The sequence below is a fragment of the Phoenix dactylifera genome, chromosome 6 (genome assembly GCF_051530095.1).
Source record: "Phoenix dactylifera cultivar Ajwa chromosome 6, Ajwa_hap1_PhDact_Kaust_v1.1, whole genome shotgun sequence".
In the NCBI taxonomy this organism is placed as follows: domain Eukaryota; kingdom Viridiplantae; phylum Streptophyta; class Magnoliopsida; order Arecales; family Arecaceae; genus Phoenix; species Phoenix dactylifera.
Window position 1 is genome coordinate 33,690,371 of NC_143195.1, and position 15,893 is coordinate 33,706,263.

At 40.7% G+C, this 15,893-nt stretch overlaps 1 protein-coding gene and 1 long non-coding RNA gene across 8 annotated transcripts; both read right to left on the minus strand.

Moving 5' to 3' along the window:
- Positions 1–799: 799 nt before the first annotated feature.
- On the minus strand, positions 800–11,428 carry LOC103711629 (uncharacterized). 7 transcript variants are annotated; one of them, XR_015988178.2, is made up of 12 exons: positions 11,123–11,428; positions 10,923–11,051; positions 10,805–10,844; positions 4,271–4,346; positions 3,979–4,179; positions 3,688–3,900; positions 3,162–3,595; positions 3,026–3,071; positions 2,805–2,881; positions 1,602–2,075; positions 1,340–1,488; positions 800–1,024 (listed from the first exon to the last, which is right to left on the minus strand). XR_015988178.2 is itself a non-coding variant. In XM_008797862.6 (7 exons), exons 1-7 carry the CDS (start codon positions 11,163–11,165, stop codon positions 3,203–3,205), a joined length of 1,095 nt encoding a protein of 364 aa, XP_008796084.4. In that variant the 5' UTR covers positions 11,166–11,428; the 3' UTR covers positions 2,969–3,202. The 7 variants fall into 7 exon arrangements, 1 of the variants encoding a protein (XP_008796084.4); XR_604793.6 differs by having other exon boundaries at positions 800–1,120; XR_003386564.4 differs by lacking the exon at positions 2,805–2,881 and having other exon boundaries at positions 800–1,120.
- On the minus strand, positions 9,963–10,443 carry LOC148703250 (uncharacterized). The gene is made up of 2 exons (XR_015988180.1): positions 10,320–10,443; positions 9,963–10,092 (listed from the first exon to the last, which is right to left on the minus strand). It is a non-coding gene; the product is annotated as an uncharacterized LOC148703250 (long non-coding RNA).
- Positions 11,429–15,893: the final 4,465 nt, after the last annotated feature.

A 15,893-nucleotide genomic window follows, 5' to 3' on the forward strand; every position in this document is an offset into this window, starting at 1 on the left:
CATCCACTTCAGTAATTGATAGCCCTGTTGTAATTTACGTTGCCAATAGGAATGTAAATGGTACCCGAAAATCTGATATCCCAATTATCTTATATTAATTGTGTACGGATGCAATATAAGTTTTTGGTAATCCTATCGGATCAGTATCAGACTTGGTATTTAGGATTCAATTTCTTATTGATGGCTATATTTAAATCTATAAACTTGATAATCCGGGCATGTAATAATTTAGAAATATGAAGAGAATTGTCTAGATAATCTCGGAATGTAGGTATATATGCTCTCTATAATTCTTGTCTATTATTAGTTCAATTTATAAATTCTTGGTGGCACGTAGATTTCAATTCTGCTTTAATCAAATCAACCATAATTGAAAATTAAATTTGTTCTTAAAGGAGTGCAGTTTTTCAAAATCAATCATTTACCTTTTATATAATTTGCTAAAATTTACTATATATGGAAGGCTACTACCAAGAGGGTTTTTTGGTTTTGAGAATTGTTAACTATTGGCTGGTTTGCCTATTAAAATCATGTGCTGAGTTGTATTTAAGAAAACTTAAATCTGAACTCGAATCCGATAATTAATTGGGTTCGGATGTGAGTTCGTATTTCACCCATTTTAATGGATCCGAATCTGAATCCAAGCTTCTTGACATATTTGATCAAATTTGGATGTGGGTTTTAAGGGTCGGACTCGGGTCGGATCCATTTACAGCCCAAGTTGCCGTGGGGGAGGCCGACTTCTGCTCATGGAGAACGGAGCAGGCTATATATATATATCATCACAGATTGGGTCAAATTTGTTTTTGTTGGATGATAATTATATTCTTCAAGAAATTAATTCAGTGACTAAATTTTGCGGAGGTTCAAGCGGTGTACAGCCATAGCTATTGCACGCCAAGTTGCGCGGAGTTCAGCCTCGGGCGCAAAACAGGACTCGAAGATCCTGGCTCCAGCATAGAGAACACGGCCATGTTCATCCCGAATCACGAGCCCAGCTCCGCCATCTTCCAGTTATAACTTCCTGATATTTAGTTTACATCACCCTTTGTTCTCGATAATTGTATCCATTAAATATGCATATATTCAGTTTCTGCCCTTCGGTGTGTTTGATCATTTCCTAATCACAAGGTCCATGGTGTGAGGAAAACAGCAAGAATAACCAAGGAAAGTTTAAGTTAAAATAAGTAATAACATGCACGTTAAAGTTGAAATTCCTGCAGGTGCAAATGTAAGACGGTGCGACACTAATGATGTTATGCGAGAAGGTGGGGAGGACTACACATGCGGACCAAGAAGTATGTAATATAATAGCAAAGGATAAGAAATATAAAATTACCAAGTTGCAGGGTAGCTGGATCCCCTACGCGACCTACTCATATTGGTTGCATGATTCTTTTAGATCAAGTTGGGGCCATTTGCATTGTCTTTGTATCTAGATCAGCGGGATTCACCCAGGGAAGTAAATCGAAGCTTAAATGGGAAACCCTGTAAAGAAAGGTACATTGTAACCGCAAAGCAAAACAAGGTGTTGGAACCATGAAAACTCAAAGAAATTCTAAAAGAAGATTGTACGCTATTCTCAGCAAATGGAAGAATACCTGTCAAAAAATGTGTTGGACTCCACTGGAGGTCCCAAATGTAGAAGCAAAATTTGCTTCAAAGGAGGTGCCACTATTGGTGCTAGTACTTGGGAGTATTTTTTTGACATTACATAGGAATCAGCATCATGCATATCTAGTGCTCAATGAGATGAATTCTGAAGGACAACAATATGTATTGTTTGAGGGCTGCTGATTGAAATCACTGGCTGATTTTTGCTTTTGTCAAATGGGACTTTTAGCATTCACACCTTTCCCTTTGAAACTCTCCATGAGCAGTTTCCCCTCTTTCACACAATGGAGGTTACAGGTTTGCTTGTGTTTGAATTTGTCGAGGAGCTTCAAGATTTTTCAGATTATTGTGGCTGCAATGCTTCATAAGAGAATTCCGAGCATGGAGGATCCTATAGATGCAGTGTCTATAATGGCAGAGGCTTTTTGCTTAAACTCCTCACTTTCTGTTCTAGGATAGAACTACAGCAGCAACAACACGACTAATGTCAGTCGCAGTCACAATATAAATGTTTCAGAAACCTGAAGCCATACTATCATAAGTTTAACTTCCGGAACTATTTTTCATGCATGTCCAGGGTAAGCTTGACATGTATTAACATTTGGATACAAATCATCAGCCCTGCTATTCAAGGTTAATTATGCCCTGATGGATGGTGGCACAGGACCTCCCTGAACTGGGCATCACCTCTTCTGCACACTAGAGCTCGTCATAACCTTTTTGTACAAGAATAGAAAACCTCACCAATTCACATCAAGCCATCAGATTTTCACATAAATTTTTCGCGGTATCAAAGTTTAGCCGGATTTCTGTATTTGTATTTGAGTAATTCTAGCATATTTCCTTATTCATGAATTTATTTCCAATATGATTTCATAATGGGTATAATGCTCAATCAGGAGTCATGTCCTTTATATGCTTCTAAGACATTATATCAAGGGATTGCCTTTTGACATATCAACAAAAATTCTCCAAGAGAACTTTCCAATTTATGTTTTGACCTCTGAAGTTTAATCCTAACAATTGAATCGCTTTCACCCTTCACATTGCATCACATACTATCATGACTTTTCATGAATTATTGCAATATTTGTTTCCAAGGTTATGACTACGTATCAACAAAGGTAATCTTACCATAGCAGTAAATCACTTTTTTTAATAAAAAAAAGAAAATGGAGATCTTGTATTACCTTCATATATCCGGATTAAAAAAATTATTGCCTTCCATGGAATCCCCATCATTCATGTTATGACTTGGATCTGTCATCTTGATAACGGAAAGAAAATGCGGCACACAAAATATGATGCTCTAAGAACAAAATCAATGGACATAGAAAGAAGAATCACAGCAGCATAGCACAACTCAAAACCCTATATTATAAGAAAAGGATGGAAGGATAATTGTACCTACCTCAAATGTTTTCCTTTAATAGGAAGATGGTATGATTTCAACAGAGCTGTTAGAATATCAGCAGAGTTTTAACCATGATGGTATTCAACGTAAGCACTTGAAGTGCATATAAGAAGAAAGAGACAAAATAAGCTACCTCTTCAGTCATAGAACTTGGAAAATTATCCACACCACTAGTTAATATGGTCGAACTGGGCTTCTTGATGACCTCCTATACCCATGCCTGACAGGAGAACGTGATCTGCTCCTTCCTTGAGTCCTATCCTGTGGTATATCCCCATTTCTGTCCTGATACCTCTCCCTGTCCCACTCCCTTCCATTTCTATGGTGGCCACGCCTCCAATCCGATCCTCTCGCTCCATCCCTGCTCCCTCTTTCACTCCACTCATGAGATCTTTGACTTCCAAAATTCCGGTCTCGGTACCGATCATGGTCACGATCCCGCTCTGCATACCTCTCTCTACCATTCCCCCTAACACTATGCTCATACTCCTCCCTCCTTTTTCTTCGTTCTTCTGCTTCCTTCTCCCTTGCTAGTTTCTCTTCTTCTCTTGCCTTCTCCTTCGCAGCCTGCAGAGCAAAACATGCCCACAATCATTCAATTCATTAAAACAAGACAGTATTAAATTTTGACCTGAAAAGCATAGTGTCAAATACTTTACCTTGAACTCACTGAGAAAATCTCTCACCATCCCATAACCAACATGCTGCTTCCCAGTTACATGAGACTGGGTCCTCTCGAGAGCATCATTCGCTACCAAAAATGAGCCGCAAATCTCACAAAGTGCCATCTTCTTCTCTTGTGGAAGCATCATCACGTTGTCATTAGATGATTGCTGGGTCAAGGCTGTCTTCTCAGCATTCAACATATCCACCTGTAAAAGAGTATCATTTTCATTTTGAATTGTGTGGTCAACTGTAATCAATATAAGGCAAGAATCCTTATACCTCACCTTTCTCATTAGTGCCTCAGCTTCATCAACCTTGCCAGATTCACCAAGCGCCTCCACTTGCTCTAATAGTTTCTTTATTTTCTCTTCTAGCACTGAAAGCTGCTCAGATTTCTCAGCCAAGATTGGAGGAGAAGGAGGTACTTCTACCTCCTGTGCTAGCCGCTCACGACCACGCTTGACTTTCCTGTCCAAGTCCATCACCTGCAACATAAATTAGTACCTTAAGACCTTCACCCTACAGGGAGTGAACTATTGTAAGTAAAACATGACTGTCTTGCTGTGATAGGCTCACCAGTTTCTCACAAAATTGTGCAAGCTCTGCTTCAAACTTGGGGACATAGGAATCATGTCTAGGAGACTTCTCAAAACTGTAAGTTGGAAAAAAGGGGAAAAAGAAGAAAAAAAAGAAAGAAAAGGTAAATATAACTCCTCAGTACAATGCAACTAAGGCAAACGAAACCATATTATTAATAGCAGTAATGGATATTAGTTAAAAAGACAAGCATTGGGAAGAAGGGAAAGTAAACAAACATCTGAAATTTTCAGAGGTGATTTTTCTTTCTTCTTTTAAACAACCCCAAAGGCAAATATATTTCTAATGATATGTCATAGTTAACAAGCAAGATGTGTAACTGTCTCAAGAACTGCAAGTATATAAGCTCAAAGGTCTGTCTGGGCCTGGTCTAATGAATATCCAAGTTATTCACAAAAGGGGAAAGAAAAAAAAAGCAAGCAGTAAGCCTCAAGAAATATCAATTTTGCATAGTCTTCAAGAGGAATTTAGATATGTAAGGTGACTGGCTCTGTGTATCTAGGATGAACTAGAGGTGCAAATAGTTACATTGGACGGCAGATTTGATCAGCCTGGACCCGATCTAGTAAGAAAACTTACTACATTTTTTTCTTTCTAAAATAGGAAGATAGAGCAAATCCCCAATATATCTGTGGCCTCCATCCACAGTTTAACAGTCAACACAGAACTGGCCCCATTCAATCATAGAACAGACTTGATTTCTGGTTTGACCAGGCTAACCGGATTGTGCTAAAAGTCATGCTGACATGTTTGCAACGGCAGAAAGAAAACATAATAATCACCATTTCACTGAGAATAAAGGGGACACATAAACAATCGCTCATATAGTGCTAATGTAGTTGAGTTTTGTGGAAATTAACATCTGGATTTCTGGTGTAACAACTTTCAATCAAGATGATGTTAGAAGCTGCGTTGACCTGTTTAGAGAATATATACCAGAATAACTCTGCAGAGGAACAAAAAGAAGGTTACATGGAATATTGCTATTTAGTAAAATTTTGAAAAAAACAGATTAAAATGGAATCTGAAATAGCAGCTTAAGAGATTACCTGCTTTTCCTCATCATATAAAAAAGTCAGCTAGAGTTGGGAAAAAAAAAAGACGTCACAGTACTCAAGGTTACTCAAGAGACAGTCAATAATCATCTTTTAGAACACTTCTCAGAAGATGCATGGTGCTCTCAAGAATATGGGCACCAAACAGACTGTAGTATTTTATTTGAAAGCAGTTCTTGAGGTTACTCAAATCCGAAAGTTAGGTCTTGCCAGGTTTCCTGGTAAGGACCATTAATAAGAAGATACTTTAGGTGGCAACTAGTGTTTCCAGGTTTTAACATACCCCTCAATGATCAGAAAATTATCAAGGTAGCAGAGAGTAGTATCACTCACGTAAAGCAGTAAAGTAGGAAGGACTTGATGGCTAAGTCAGTTAACTGTTTGAAGACAAGGTTCTTTTAAAAGAAAATTTCGCAGCATCAGATGCTGGATTTCCTAAATTTTCTTGCATGATGCTTTGAGAAAAAGGAATTCTGTATCCCACATGAGATAAAGAAAGCCCAAATAAACTACTGCTTCAGATCATTTCATCTATGTATATAAATACAAAGGCAGCACTCGAGAAAAAGACCAAAGCCAAATTCATCTTTGGGTCTTCTGTAATCTCATAAAAGTGAGACTTCAAATGGTACAAATGTTTGTTATCTGCTACAACAAAGTCAACCCTCTCTATCCAAGGAGTGATCCACAAATTTCATCTCAGGCCTTGAGGCGAGGCATAGTAAACATATTATCCCAATTATTTAAAAATTCTCACTTACACAGATTTTTGACCATTATTCTTGACATACAAATTAATCAACAATCAATCAATTTTTCACAAATTTCACAATTTATTCACTAATTATACATGACTAGTTAAGAAATTTTGTGAATTACAGATTCATAGACTCCCCAATATTCCCACCCAAAAACAATCCTATATGTTGTTGCTGATGATGGTGTTATCATGCTATTACTTTTCCCCTCTTCCATGCTTGCTTTTCAGATGAATGAAAAATTTCAACAATCTTACATTCTTTACTTATAGTTATTTTTATATTTTTATTAAACTGAATTTATTTGAACCTCTTACTTCTTTTTTTTTTTGCATTTTTCTGAATTCCAGATCATTAGCTCTAGCCGAATCATTCCTGAATGCTGAACTTTTGACCATGAAGTGAGGTTATCCAAAAAAGCTTCGATGATGACTTTGAGGCTTTACGGCTTTATAGCACGAAGGGTAGGAGGCTCATGTGAAGTGCACATTTCAATCTTTTAATTTACAACTTAAATGAGTGCAGATTTCAATCTTTCAATTACGACTTAAATGGGAGGCATACATGTTGGGTTTCGATTGGCTTCAGCCAGATAATTATGAAGAAACAATCTCTCCATATCTTCTTGCATGGCTCGTGAAGCAAATCCTGAGGTATGATACTGTACAGTAATCACTAAACTTTATGCGCAATGTGCACTTGGCATTTGGAATGCATGACCATAACAAATATCTTAGTCAAGTCTGAACCTAACACTCATCCTTTGTTTGCTTTTTTTGACATTATTTTTCTCACATTTTTAAACCTCCTAAGCTTATGCCTTGCCCCATCAAGAGTCTAAATGTCTTACTTTATTCCATTGTCCTTTTAAAATTTGCTCTTCTCACTCAAATGGCAAATTTTCCTGTCTTTCCATGAGTAAAATACACTGGTATAGCTAAAGTTGCCTATCTCTAAATTGCAACCAAAGTTTAATGGAACAATAGCATGTCTACTCTCCAAGTGATAAGATGTTTCATGTTAGTCAAATGCACTTCCATGAGTTGCTGTTTCATTTTGCGGGAATCATAATAAATAACATAATTGATTAATAGATGCACGGTACAAATAAGAAACATAATTCAAACCAAGGACCGCCAAACTGGTACCGAGACCCCTACCAGTAGGCAGTCAGTCCAGTTCAGTACCGAACCGGTACAGAATCGGTACCGAACCAGAAACTGGTACTGAACCGGCACCGGTACAGCTAGGGCGTGCCGGTTCCGTACCAGTACGCCCAATTTTTTTTATTTTTGAAGAATATTTAATTGGTAATCCAAATCATTGAAGTTTTTTAATGATTTTAAGTGTAATTTGATATTTTTTTGGTATTTTTTTGATATTCTTTTGATATTTTTTAATATTTCTATGATCCCGGTTGAACCTAATGCTGCATTTTATTGTTTTAAAATCATACAAATCATAAAATATTTAGTGAGATGTTGCATGCTACAAGGAACAACATAAAATATTCTCAATTCAAGTAGTAACATAAAAAATATAAAATAATACAATCAATTATATACATTTAATGTACAACATACATATGGATATCTAAAATCGGGTCAAGTAGTGATGGCCTTCGTAGATATCTGGATCATAAGCATAGTCAGGAGGCATATCAACATATCCCGCTAACCAAGCAACGGTGTAGTCTTATACGTTTATTCTATAAGGAACGCGAGCTAAGATTATAAGCATTCTCGAATCTCTCGCTAAAGCTCTGTCTCTGAGAGATGTCCTCTGGCCGATAATACAACTATGGAAGGGCCCATCCGAATATGTCGGCAGCAAAATCCAACCCATGAGATGCTCCAAGCTGCATAAGATAGTAGCCACCGAAAGATGCCTCAGACGCACCATATCCATATCCGTATCCATATAGATCATAGGCTGTTTGTGGCTGCGAATAATAAGATCCAGTATACGACTCGAAATCTGATACGTCTATGGATCCTACTCCACGTGCGAGATCATCTGCAGCTGCATCGTGTCCTCCTGAATAACCTCGAAGAACCCATCTTCTATATGCAATCATATCCTCGTGGGTTATGGTGCATCATGATCCCTATCTTGTGTAGCATGCATAAACTAGAACTCACCAGCGTATCAAAGATCACCCTGCGACTGTGTCTCATAAACAATAGTCTCATGTCCTCCGCTCCCTCCATAGCCAGCAGATCCATAACCACTAGAACTGCCATCGTTGCTGCTCCAGAACTCCTTATCGACACTCTCCATTGGGGCTGTAGGTGCCTTTTGTTTTTCTTTTTGGAAGAGGAAGCATACCTTATTTAGCTTTGGCTCTTCCTTCTGATAGCCTAAATCAGTATTGTTTGTAGATTTTTTGGAAAGAGGAAGCTTTGGCTTTGTGTGGACTCGCCGTTGGGAAGGCCCGAGAGGCCTTCCCAACACCGCTGAAGGGGCTTTTAAAGCCCCAACAGGCCGCACTGTGGCATTATTTCCACAGTATGCCACAGTGGCCGCCATTGTGGCATTATTGCCACAGTGCTCCGTGACTCGGTGCAAACCGAGTCGGCACTTTGGCTTCTTTACCCCTTTCTTCTTACAGATGTCCATGGATACTAAGCTATGCTAGGTAGTCATATGATCCCAATGAATAAATGCATGTTGTTTGTCCCTTTCCAGTAAGAAGAAAATAATCAGTTTGTAAAGAATCCATACTATTCTTGAAAAACCCTATGATGTACAATTCATTAAACATATCTTTTCTCACTATTAAGTCATACACACTAAAAAATTAAGTTAAATCCCATCTCATTTTAGTTTCAAAATAGATCCCTCCACGTGATCTTTCGTATCTCTTGTTATCTTCTCCTATGTAGCCATCTAGTCTTCCAAGAAACACCCTCTCTTCTTATGGGAATCCATGCAATGATATTTCCACTTCATCCAACCACTATCTATAATTATTTCCTCAAGACCTATCAGCGGTGCATACAAGAATAATAACAAACAATTTTATCATCAATTTAAATAGTTCTAGATTGTTGAGCAATTACTCACTCTCTTTTATTAGTCTACATTTTCTTTCCTCCCCTCCTATCTGTTATTTCTATCGATAAGCATTGCTCATGTATGTCAAGCTACATCGACCATCCTCCTCATTATCATAATCACTAATAAGAACACTTATATCAGCAATTTTGCCACCTTTCAAGCAATATATATTCGACCCACACAGTGTTCTCCAACACCGATTACATCTAATATGAGAGCAAAATGCTTGTTCCTAAGTTTGAAAGGTGCAGTTCTACATGCCATCTCCAAGGAACACTCTCCATTCATGATGATAAGTCATGATGTGTTTCCTTTAGAGGCTGCCTCAGATGCCAAAAACCTTTGCTTCTCCAAATCAGAGTTAGCACCGTGTGACATACTTATCAAAGATGCCATTTCATTTTTGATCGATTCTACTCTAAGCAAAAAGGCATTCTTCATGGATTACAATTGAAGGAGATGAATTTACATCTTTGGATGTCATGTTTGCAAATTATTGGCAGTTGATTGCTAGATGTGTGAAAATACTCCTTTATACAACAATGACTTCAAGCTAGTTCATCTTCTCTTTCACTCACATCTGTGCTTTCTGCTTCCTATAGATATGCATAGAAATCATTATTGAGAATTAAATATATAGGAATCGATCATTTTATATGGTGCAATTTATTTAAAATATTTATGGTTCAAAAAAGTGGAACAATAAAAAATATATAATAAAAAATAATGAAACTCATTTTTCTAAAATATTATGATGACCAAGACACGAGGCAAGGACAAGAACATGTGCCTAGAAAATTATACAACAAGCAATTCTTTCCATTCATTTAACATGTTTTCACACACATATCTATTTATGAATACATGTAACTTCAGTTCACTCCATGACGCTCATGAGGCTGTTGTCATTGGGATATGCCTACAGAACCTGCATAGTATATTAAACTTCCAAAATAAGTTTAAAAGCTCAATTTTGACAAATTCGGCATTCATGCCCAAAGGGACAAATTAAACTAGGATTAAAAATGATGGATCAAGAGTCATGGTAACACTAATGGACGGATGGAAAAACATGCGTAAAGCCCAGAATGAGGAATAAGATTCCCTTATATGGTTCCGTGCAAGGATCTGATCACAAAGCTTTAGACCAGTTACCTCAAAGGAAAAACAATGCAATAGCCATGGAACTCCAAATGTCATATTTAGCATAGCACGCCAGTAACCCATATTAAAGCTCCCTCCTACATGACACGTGTAAAGCAGCAATCTTCAAAAGAATTCTTCTAGTCATAAACTAACTAATAGCAAAAGCAGGTTCTAGTCATCCACCATGCCCATACAACGAAAATAATTCATTCCACAAGTTGCCAGGCTAAGCCAAAATCATGGATTACGGGTATGTTGACTTGCATAAAAGATCAAATACTAACATTCAATAACACAACAACATTCTACAAAACCAACTAAAGAGTTGGATAATAAAGTCCCAGTAATGGAAAAATACCAATTCATAAACAGGTATAAAAATCATTAAAAAAAGCGAACACTCTGACATTGGAAAACGTTATTCCACAATTTTAATTCAAGGTGTTCTTCAAAACCAATTTTAATTCAAGGAAGTTGGCAGCATAAGCACTTACCTCTCTTTGAGCTTCAGATCATGGATTTTAGGGCAAGGTCCTGACACAGAACCCAAGCCTAAGAAGTCGCAAAATAATTTGAACAAGAAACCAAAGAAGGGACAGATCAAAACCTTACCAAGATCGCTCTTCGTGTTCACAAAAAGATCGTGCGGGCAGAATCGCACCATGAACGAACCACATACCTCCCTATCGTCCCAGCGGATCTCCTTGTACCCTTTCTTCTCCTCCTCCGTGAGATTTCGAGCTGCGAACACCGTAAAGAATAGATAAATCTATCAAAGAAGCTACGCCAAGAGGTCGATCGCGAAGGATTACCTGCCCCCATGAGTTCATCGAGGAGTGCTCTCTGGGCGTCCATGGCCGGAGAAGGCCCTAGGTTTTCCGCAAACGAAGGCAACGGGGCGAGCTCCAAATCAAACCCTAGCGATGAAGGAAAGGATAACAGCGGAGAGAACGGTGAGAGGTGGTTGTCACAGGGTTTTATAGCGCAGTCGAAAAGAGGAGCAGGGCTGCGTGGTTGGAGTAGCCCTCTTCTTGCATGCCTCTTTGGCGGTCTCTTCACCGCCCGAGGAGTTCCTTTTTCTTTTCGTTTTCTTTTTTCCTTTTAAAATTTCTTCTTTCAATATGACTCCTAAACAAACTAATTTTTATATGCATCTAAAGAGGGTTCAAAACCAAAAAAAAAATTGTGAGCTATTGCGTCAACTTGCCTACTACAAGTTCAAAATTACGGGAGGCAAAACACAGCCGCTAACCCGGTGATTTTCTTGGCGGACGTTTCCTATCCGTTTAGCCATCTTCTTTTTTTCACTTTGTTAATGTGAAAAATTAGTATACCAAAAAAAAAAAAAAAAGTTTAAAGTTGTTGCCGGCGCTCCGTATTCTTTTTACGCCATTTTAAGAATTATTAACTCCTATATATATATATATTTTAAAAAAAATTAGGTAGCGATACTTATAGAAAAATATGCAAATAATATATATTTGAGGTGGACATATTATATGATCAAAATAAATATTTATATATGGGCAGGCTATCGGACGGCAAATAATTATACTTTTAAAATATATAATAAATAATTGTTGGTAAGATAAAATTTGAGTGGTACATTATTTTATTTGCCCATGCAGGTTAAATTTATTTTTAAGATCTAAGACTGGTGAAAAACGCAAAAAAAATTGAATGAAAATAATTTTCAATGACTTCACTAACTGAGCCAGTTTATACCTTTATCCCTTAACTCGAAGTTTTTAGAACCCTGCAGCCCCTATGCTATGCATTTTTATGTACTCATAAATGGAATTTCATTTTCAATGATTAAGCAGGGTATTGAAGGAAAGGCCAAAACCGCTGAGGAACCATTCAGGACAAGTTTTGATTAGATTAGTTTAAGATTTGACAGAGTGTATATCAAATCAAAAATAAATACTGATCATTTTATCACCAAAAATTGAAAATTATTTCGTAGAAGAAACGAAGTATTAGCTTTAAAACGGTTCCTTCTTTGCATACTATGTTAACCTTCTAAATTCATAGGATTCGCTCGCTAAACTAACATGTTCATATTCCTAGTTCACTAAACTAACATCTTCATATACCTAGTCAATGATTATTCGCCATAAATGCAAGTTGTCTTTAGAGTTGCGACATACTCAAGAGTATGCTTAAATACATTGGATAATTTATCAGCTAGTAACAACATCATCGTTGAGATGGTGTAAATGGTGAATATTTCCAATTCATCTTCTTGAACCACATCTCATGCTTTTCTACATTGATTACCAATCAAACTAGTTCCTCGAAAAAATCTTCCATATGCAAATGCGCAAGAGCTTAAATCACAAGATGCCAAATTAGTATCTTGAGCTGCTGATAAGAACTGACTTAAAAAAATGCTTCTTTCCTTCCAAATATAAAGTTCAAAGAAATTGACAGACATATTCAACAACCAATAAATCCAAGAATAACAAAGATTTTTTTTATTAAAAAAAAAACACCTAGAAGTCAATCGCCGAGTTGAGCAGAAGAAACCTTATTGACGACTTAATTCGGTTACTACGCCACCAGTGGGTACTTGGAAGAAATACTTGATATAACGATAGTAAAATTAGGGGGGGAAATCAAGAAAATTGTCCAAAGATTGCCTGAATCCTGCTCCTTTTGAACTCGCACGAATTTGCTCTGCTCTCTAAATGAAATCCTGGCGTGGAGAAGCGCGGGCAAATCTTGGGAGTTCCTCGGATAGTCGAGGAGAGGAGATTGGCGGAAACCACCTTGGAGGGACGTAAATGCCGAGTTTTCCTGATACGGGGGAGAGTGGATCCGACGGTCGGGATTGAGATGTGACGCGCGTTTGTGGCTCACCGGTAGGGCTGTTAACGAGCCGAGCTGCTCAGGCTCGGCTCGTTAGTCAAACGAGCCCGAGCCCGAGCCTAATATGAGGCTCGTTTACATCCGAGCTCGAGCCCGAGCCCGAGCCCGAGCAGCTCACGAGCCCAAACGAGCTTGGGCCTTTAGCTATTTGCTGAATGCTGATTGATTAGTCTCCCATGGCCATAGGCCCACCCGGCCAGCCCACTCTCCAGCCAGACCAGCCCCCACCGTCCATCGACCCAGACCGTGATCACCACCACTCACCATATCCAGATGCTCATCAGGTCATGCGATGATGCTATGCCCTAGTCTCCTGTCTCCCTCTCGTCTCGGGTCTCGGCCGCCTCTCCCACAGTCCCACTCCGCCACTCGACAGTCGACTCCCATTCTCCCAAGTCCCAGCGGCCAGCCCCTTCCGGCGACGACCCCCTTCCGGCGACGACCCCCTTCCGGCGACGATCCCCTTCCGGCGACGATCCCATTCCGGTCTGCCTTCCGGCCCTTCCCCTTCGAAGGCTTGAAGCTGAAGCCCCAGCCCCGCCGCGCTCCGCCTCCCTTCGCCCGCACGCCGCGCCGCCGAACCCCTCCGGCCCTCCTTCTCCTCCGAACCCCTCCGGCCCTCCATCTCCTCCGAACCCCTCCGTCCGGCCCTCCTTCTCCTCCGAACCCCTCCGGCCCTCCATCTCCTCCGAACCCCTCCGTCCGGCCCTCCTTCTCCTCCGAACCCCTCCGGCCCTCCATCTCCTCCGAACCCCTCCGTCCGGCCCTCCTTCTCCTCCGAACCCCTCCGGCCCTCCTTCTCCTCCGAACCCCTCCGTCCGGCCCTCCTTCTCCTCCGAACCCCTCCGGCCCTCCATCTCCTCCGAACCCCTCCGTCCGGCCCTCCATCTCCTCCGAACCCCTCCGGCCCTCCATCTCCTCCGAACCCCTCCGTCCGGCCCTCCTTCTCCTCCGAACCCCTCCGGCCCTCCTTCTCCTCCGAACCCGTCACCCCTTCCATCATCTGGACGACTGGACGGCTGGACCTCGACGAGTCATCTGCAGCGCTGACCCCCGACCGGCGACCGGCCGACCCCGACTTTCTATGCTGTTTCAAGGAAACAGACCACCGAGCTCGTACCGAGCCCGAGCCCGAGCCCGAGCTCGAGCTCGTTCAGGAGCTCGTAATTGAAACGAGCTTTACGAGCTCGAGCCCGAGCCTTTACTTTACCAAGCGAGCCCGAGCCCGAGCCCAATACAGAGCTCGTTACCGAGCCCGAGCCCGAGCCCGAGCTACTGTGAAACGAGCCGAGCCGAGCTTTCCCAGGCTCGGGCTCGGCTCGGCTCGTTAACAGCCCTACTCACCGGCGACGGTCCGGTTCAAGTAGACCGGGCCCCAAAGTAAAGAAAGAAGACTCAAAAAGAAGCCGGGCCCATTCCTCTAGGTTGATGTTTTTGTAAAGAAGGGATGGCAATACCACCGAGGTAGTAGCACGGTGGGAATGGAGCTTTAATTCCACCAGAGTGGCCCAGATTAATATAGGGACCGCATGCTCTCCATCTACTTTGCCCGGTAGAGTCGCTATCTAGTATACCAGTTACTTAGGTAGTGCTGGTGTGATGTATTCACATGGAGATCGGGTTGCCACGCTGGTGGAGCTCTACCACGGGTGGAGAGAATACGAGTAAAAAAGGTTCTACCCATATTGAACATTCTCCAGCAGGGAGGGAGCCCAGTAGAGGTGGCTACGCGGTGAGGTTCTCCTCACCCCCCCTTCCCTTCTTTTCATCAAAAAAAAAAAAGAAGGGATGGCAATGGCTCGGATTCAGTTTCCTCCAAAAAAAAAAAAGGCTCGGATTAAGTCGGGTTCATGTTGGATCGAGATCTAGATACTCTGAAAGTCTATAAATCTTGATTCAAGTACTTAAAGTGGAAAGTGGAACATAACGAAGAGCAAAAAGATACTTCAATTTTGGCCGCCCACTGAGTCATATACTATACAGCACAGCACGCCATATCGGAGAGGTTCTCTGGACACACCAGGAAGTTTCTCCTTTACAGTTATGCTAGATTGTAGCTCAACTCTGCTAGGGGTGGCAATCGGGTCGGGTCAGGCATAAACAGGTCGGGTCAAATACAGGTCGGGTCAGAAAACTATAAATCTGAACCCGACCTGTTTATTAAACGGGTCAGGAATTGCAAACCTGAACCTGACCTGTTTATTAAACAGGTAACCCGACCCGACCCGTTTAACCTGTTTAATAAACAGTAACCTGTTTACCCAACCCGACCTGACCTGTTTAACCTGTTTGCCCAACCTGACCCGTTTAACCTGTTTAGACCTGTTTAATCTGTCCAACCGAACCTGTTTAACCTGCCCAACCCGACCTGTTTAGACCTGTTTAGACCTGTTTAACCTGTTTAACTCGTTTAACCGGTTTAACCCGTTTAGACCTGTTTAACCTGCCCAACAGTTAAACGGGTTAAACGGTTTAAACGGGTTAGACATCTAAAACCCGTATCCGACCCAATTAATAAACAGGTTAAACGGGTCGACCTGTTTACGACCCGAACCTGTTTAGGCTAAACCCAAACCTGTTTATGGCGGGTCGAACACGGGTCGGGTTGGCGGGTCGGGTTATATTTTGCCACCCCTAAACTCTGCTGGCTGCACCTATACTAGAGTAGGATGAGCAGTCGTTATACTAAAAAAAAAAAAAGCGAAGAAAATT

Bases quoted from the DNA above. Each gene is read 5' to 3' on its own strand.
- LOC103711629 (XM_008797862.6), bottom strand. From the start codon at position 11,165: ATGGACGCCCAGAGAGCACTCCTCGATGAACTCATGGGGGCAG. The intron at 10,845-10,922 runs GTAAGGTTTTGA...GTTCTGTGTCAG, and splicing joins GAACACGAAGAGCGATCTTG to GACCTTGCCCTAAAATCCAT. The intron at 3,596-3,687 runs GTAAAGTATTTG...TTTGCTCTGCAG, and splicing joins ATTTTCTCAGTGAGTTCAAG to GCTGCGAAGGAGAAGGCAAG.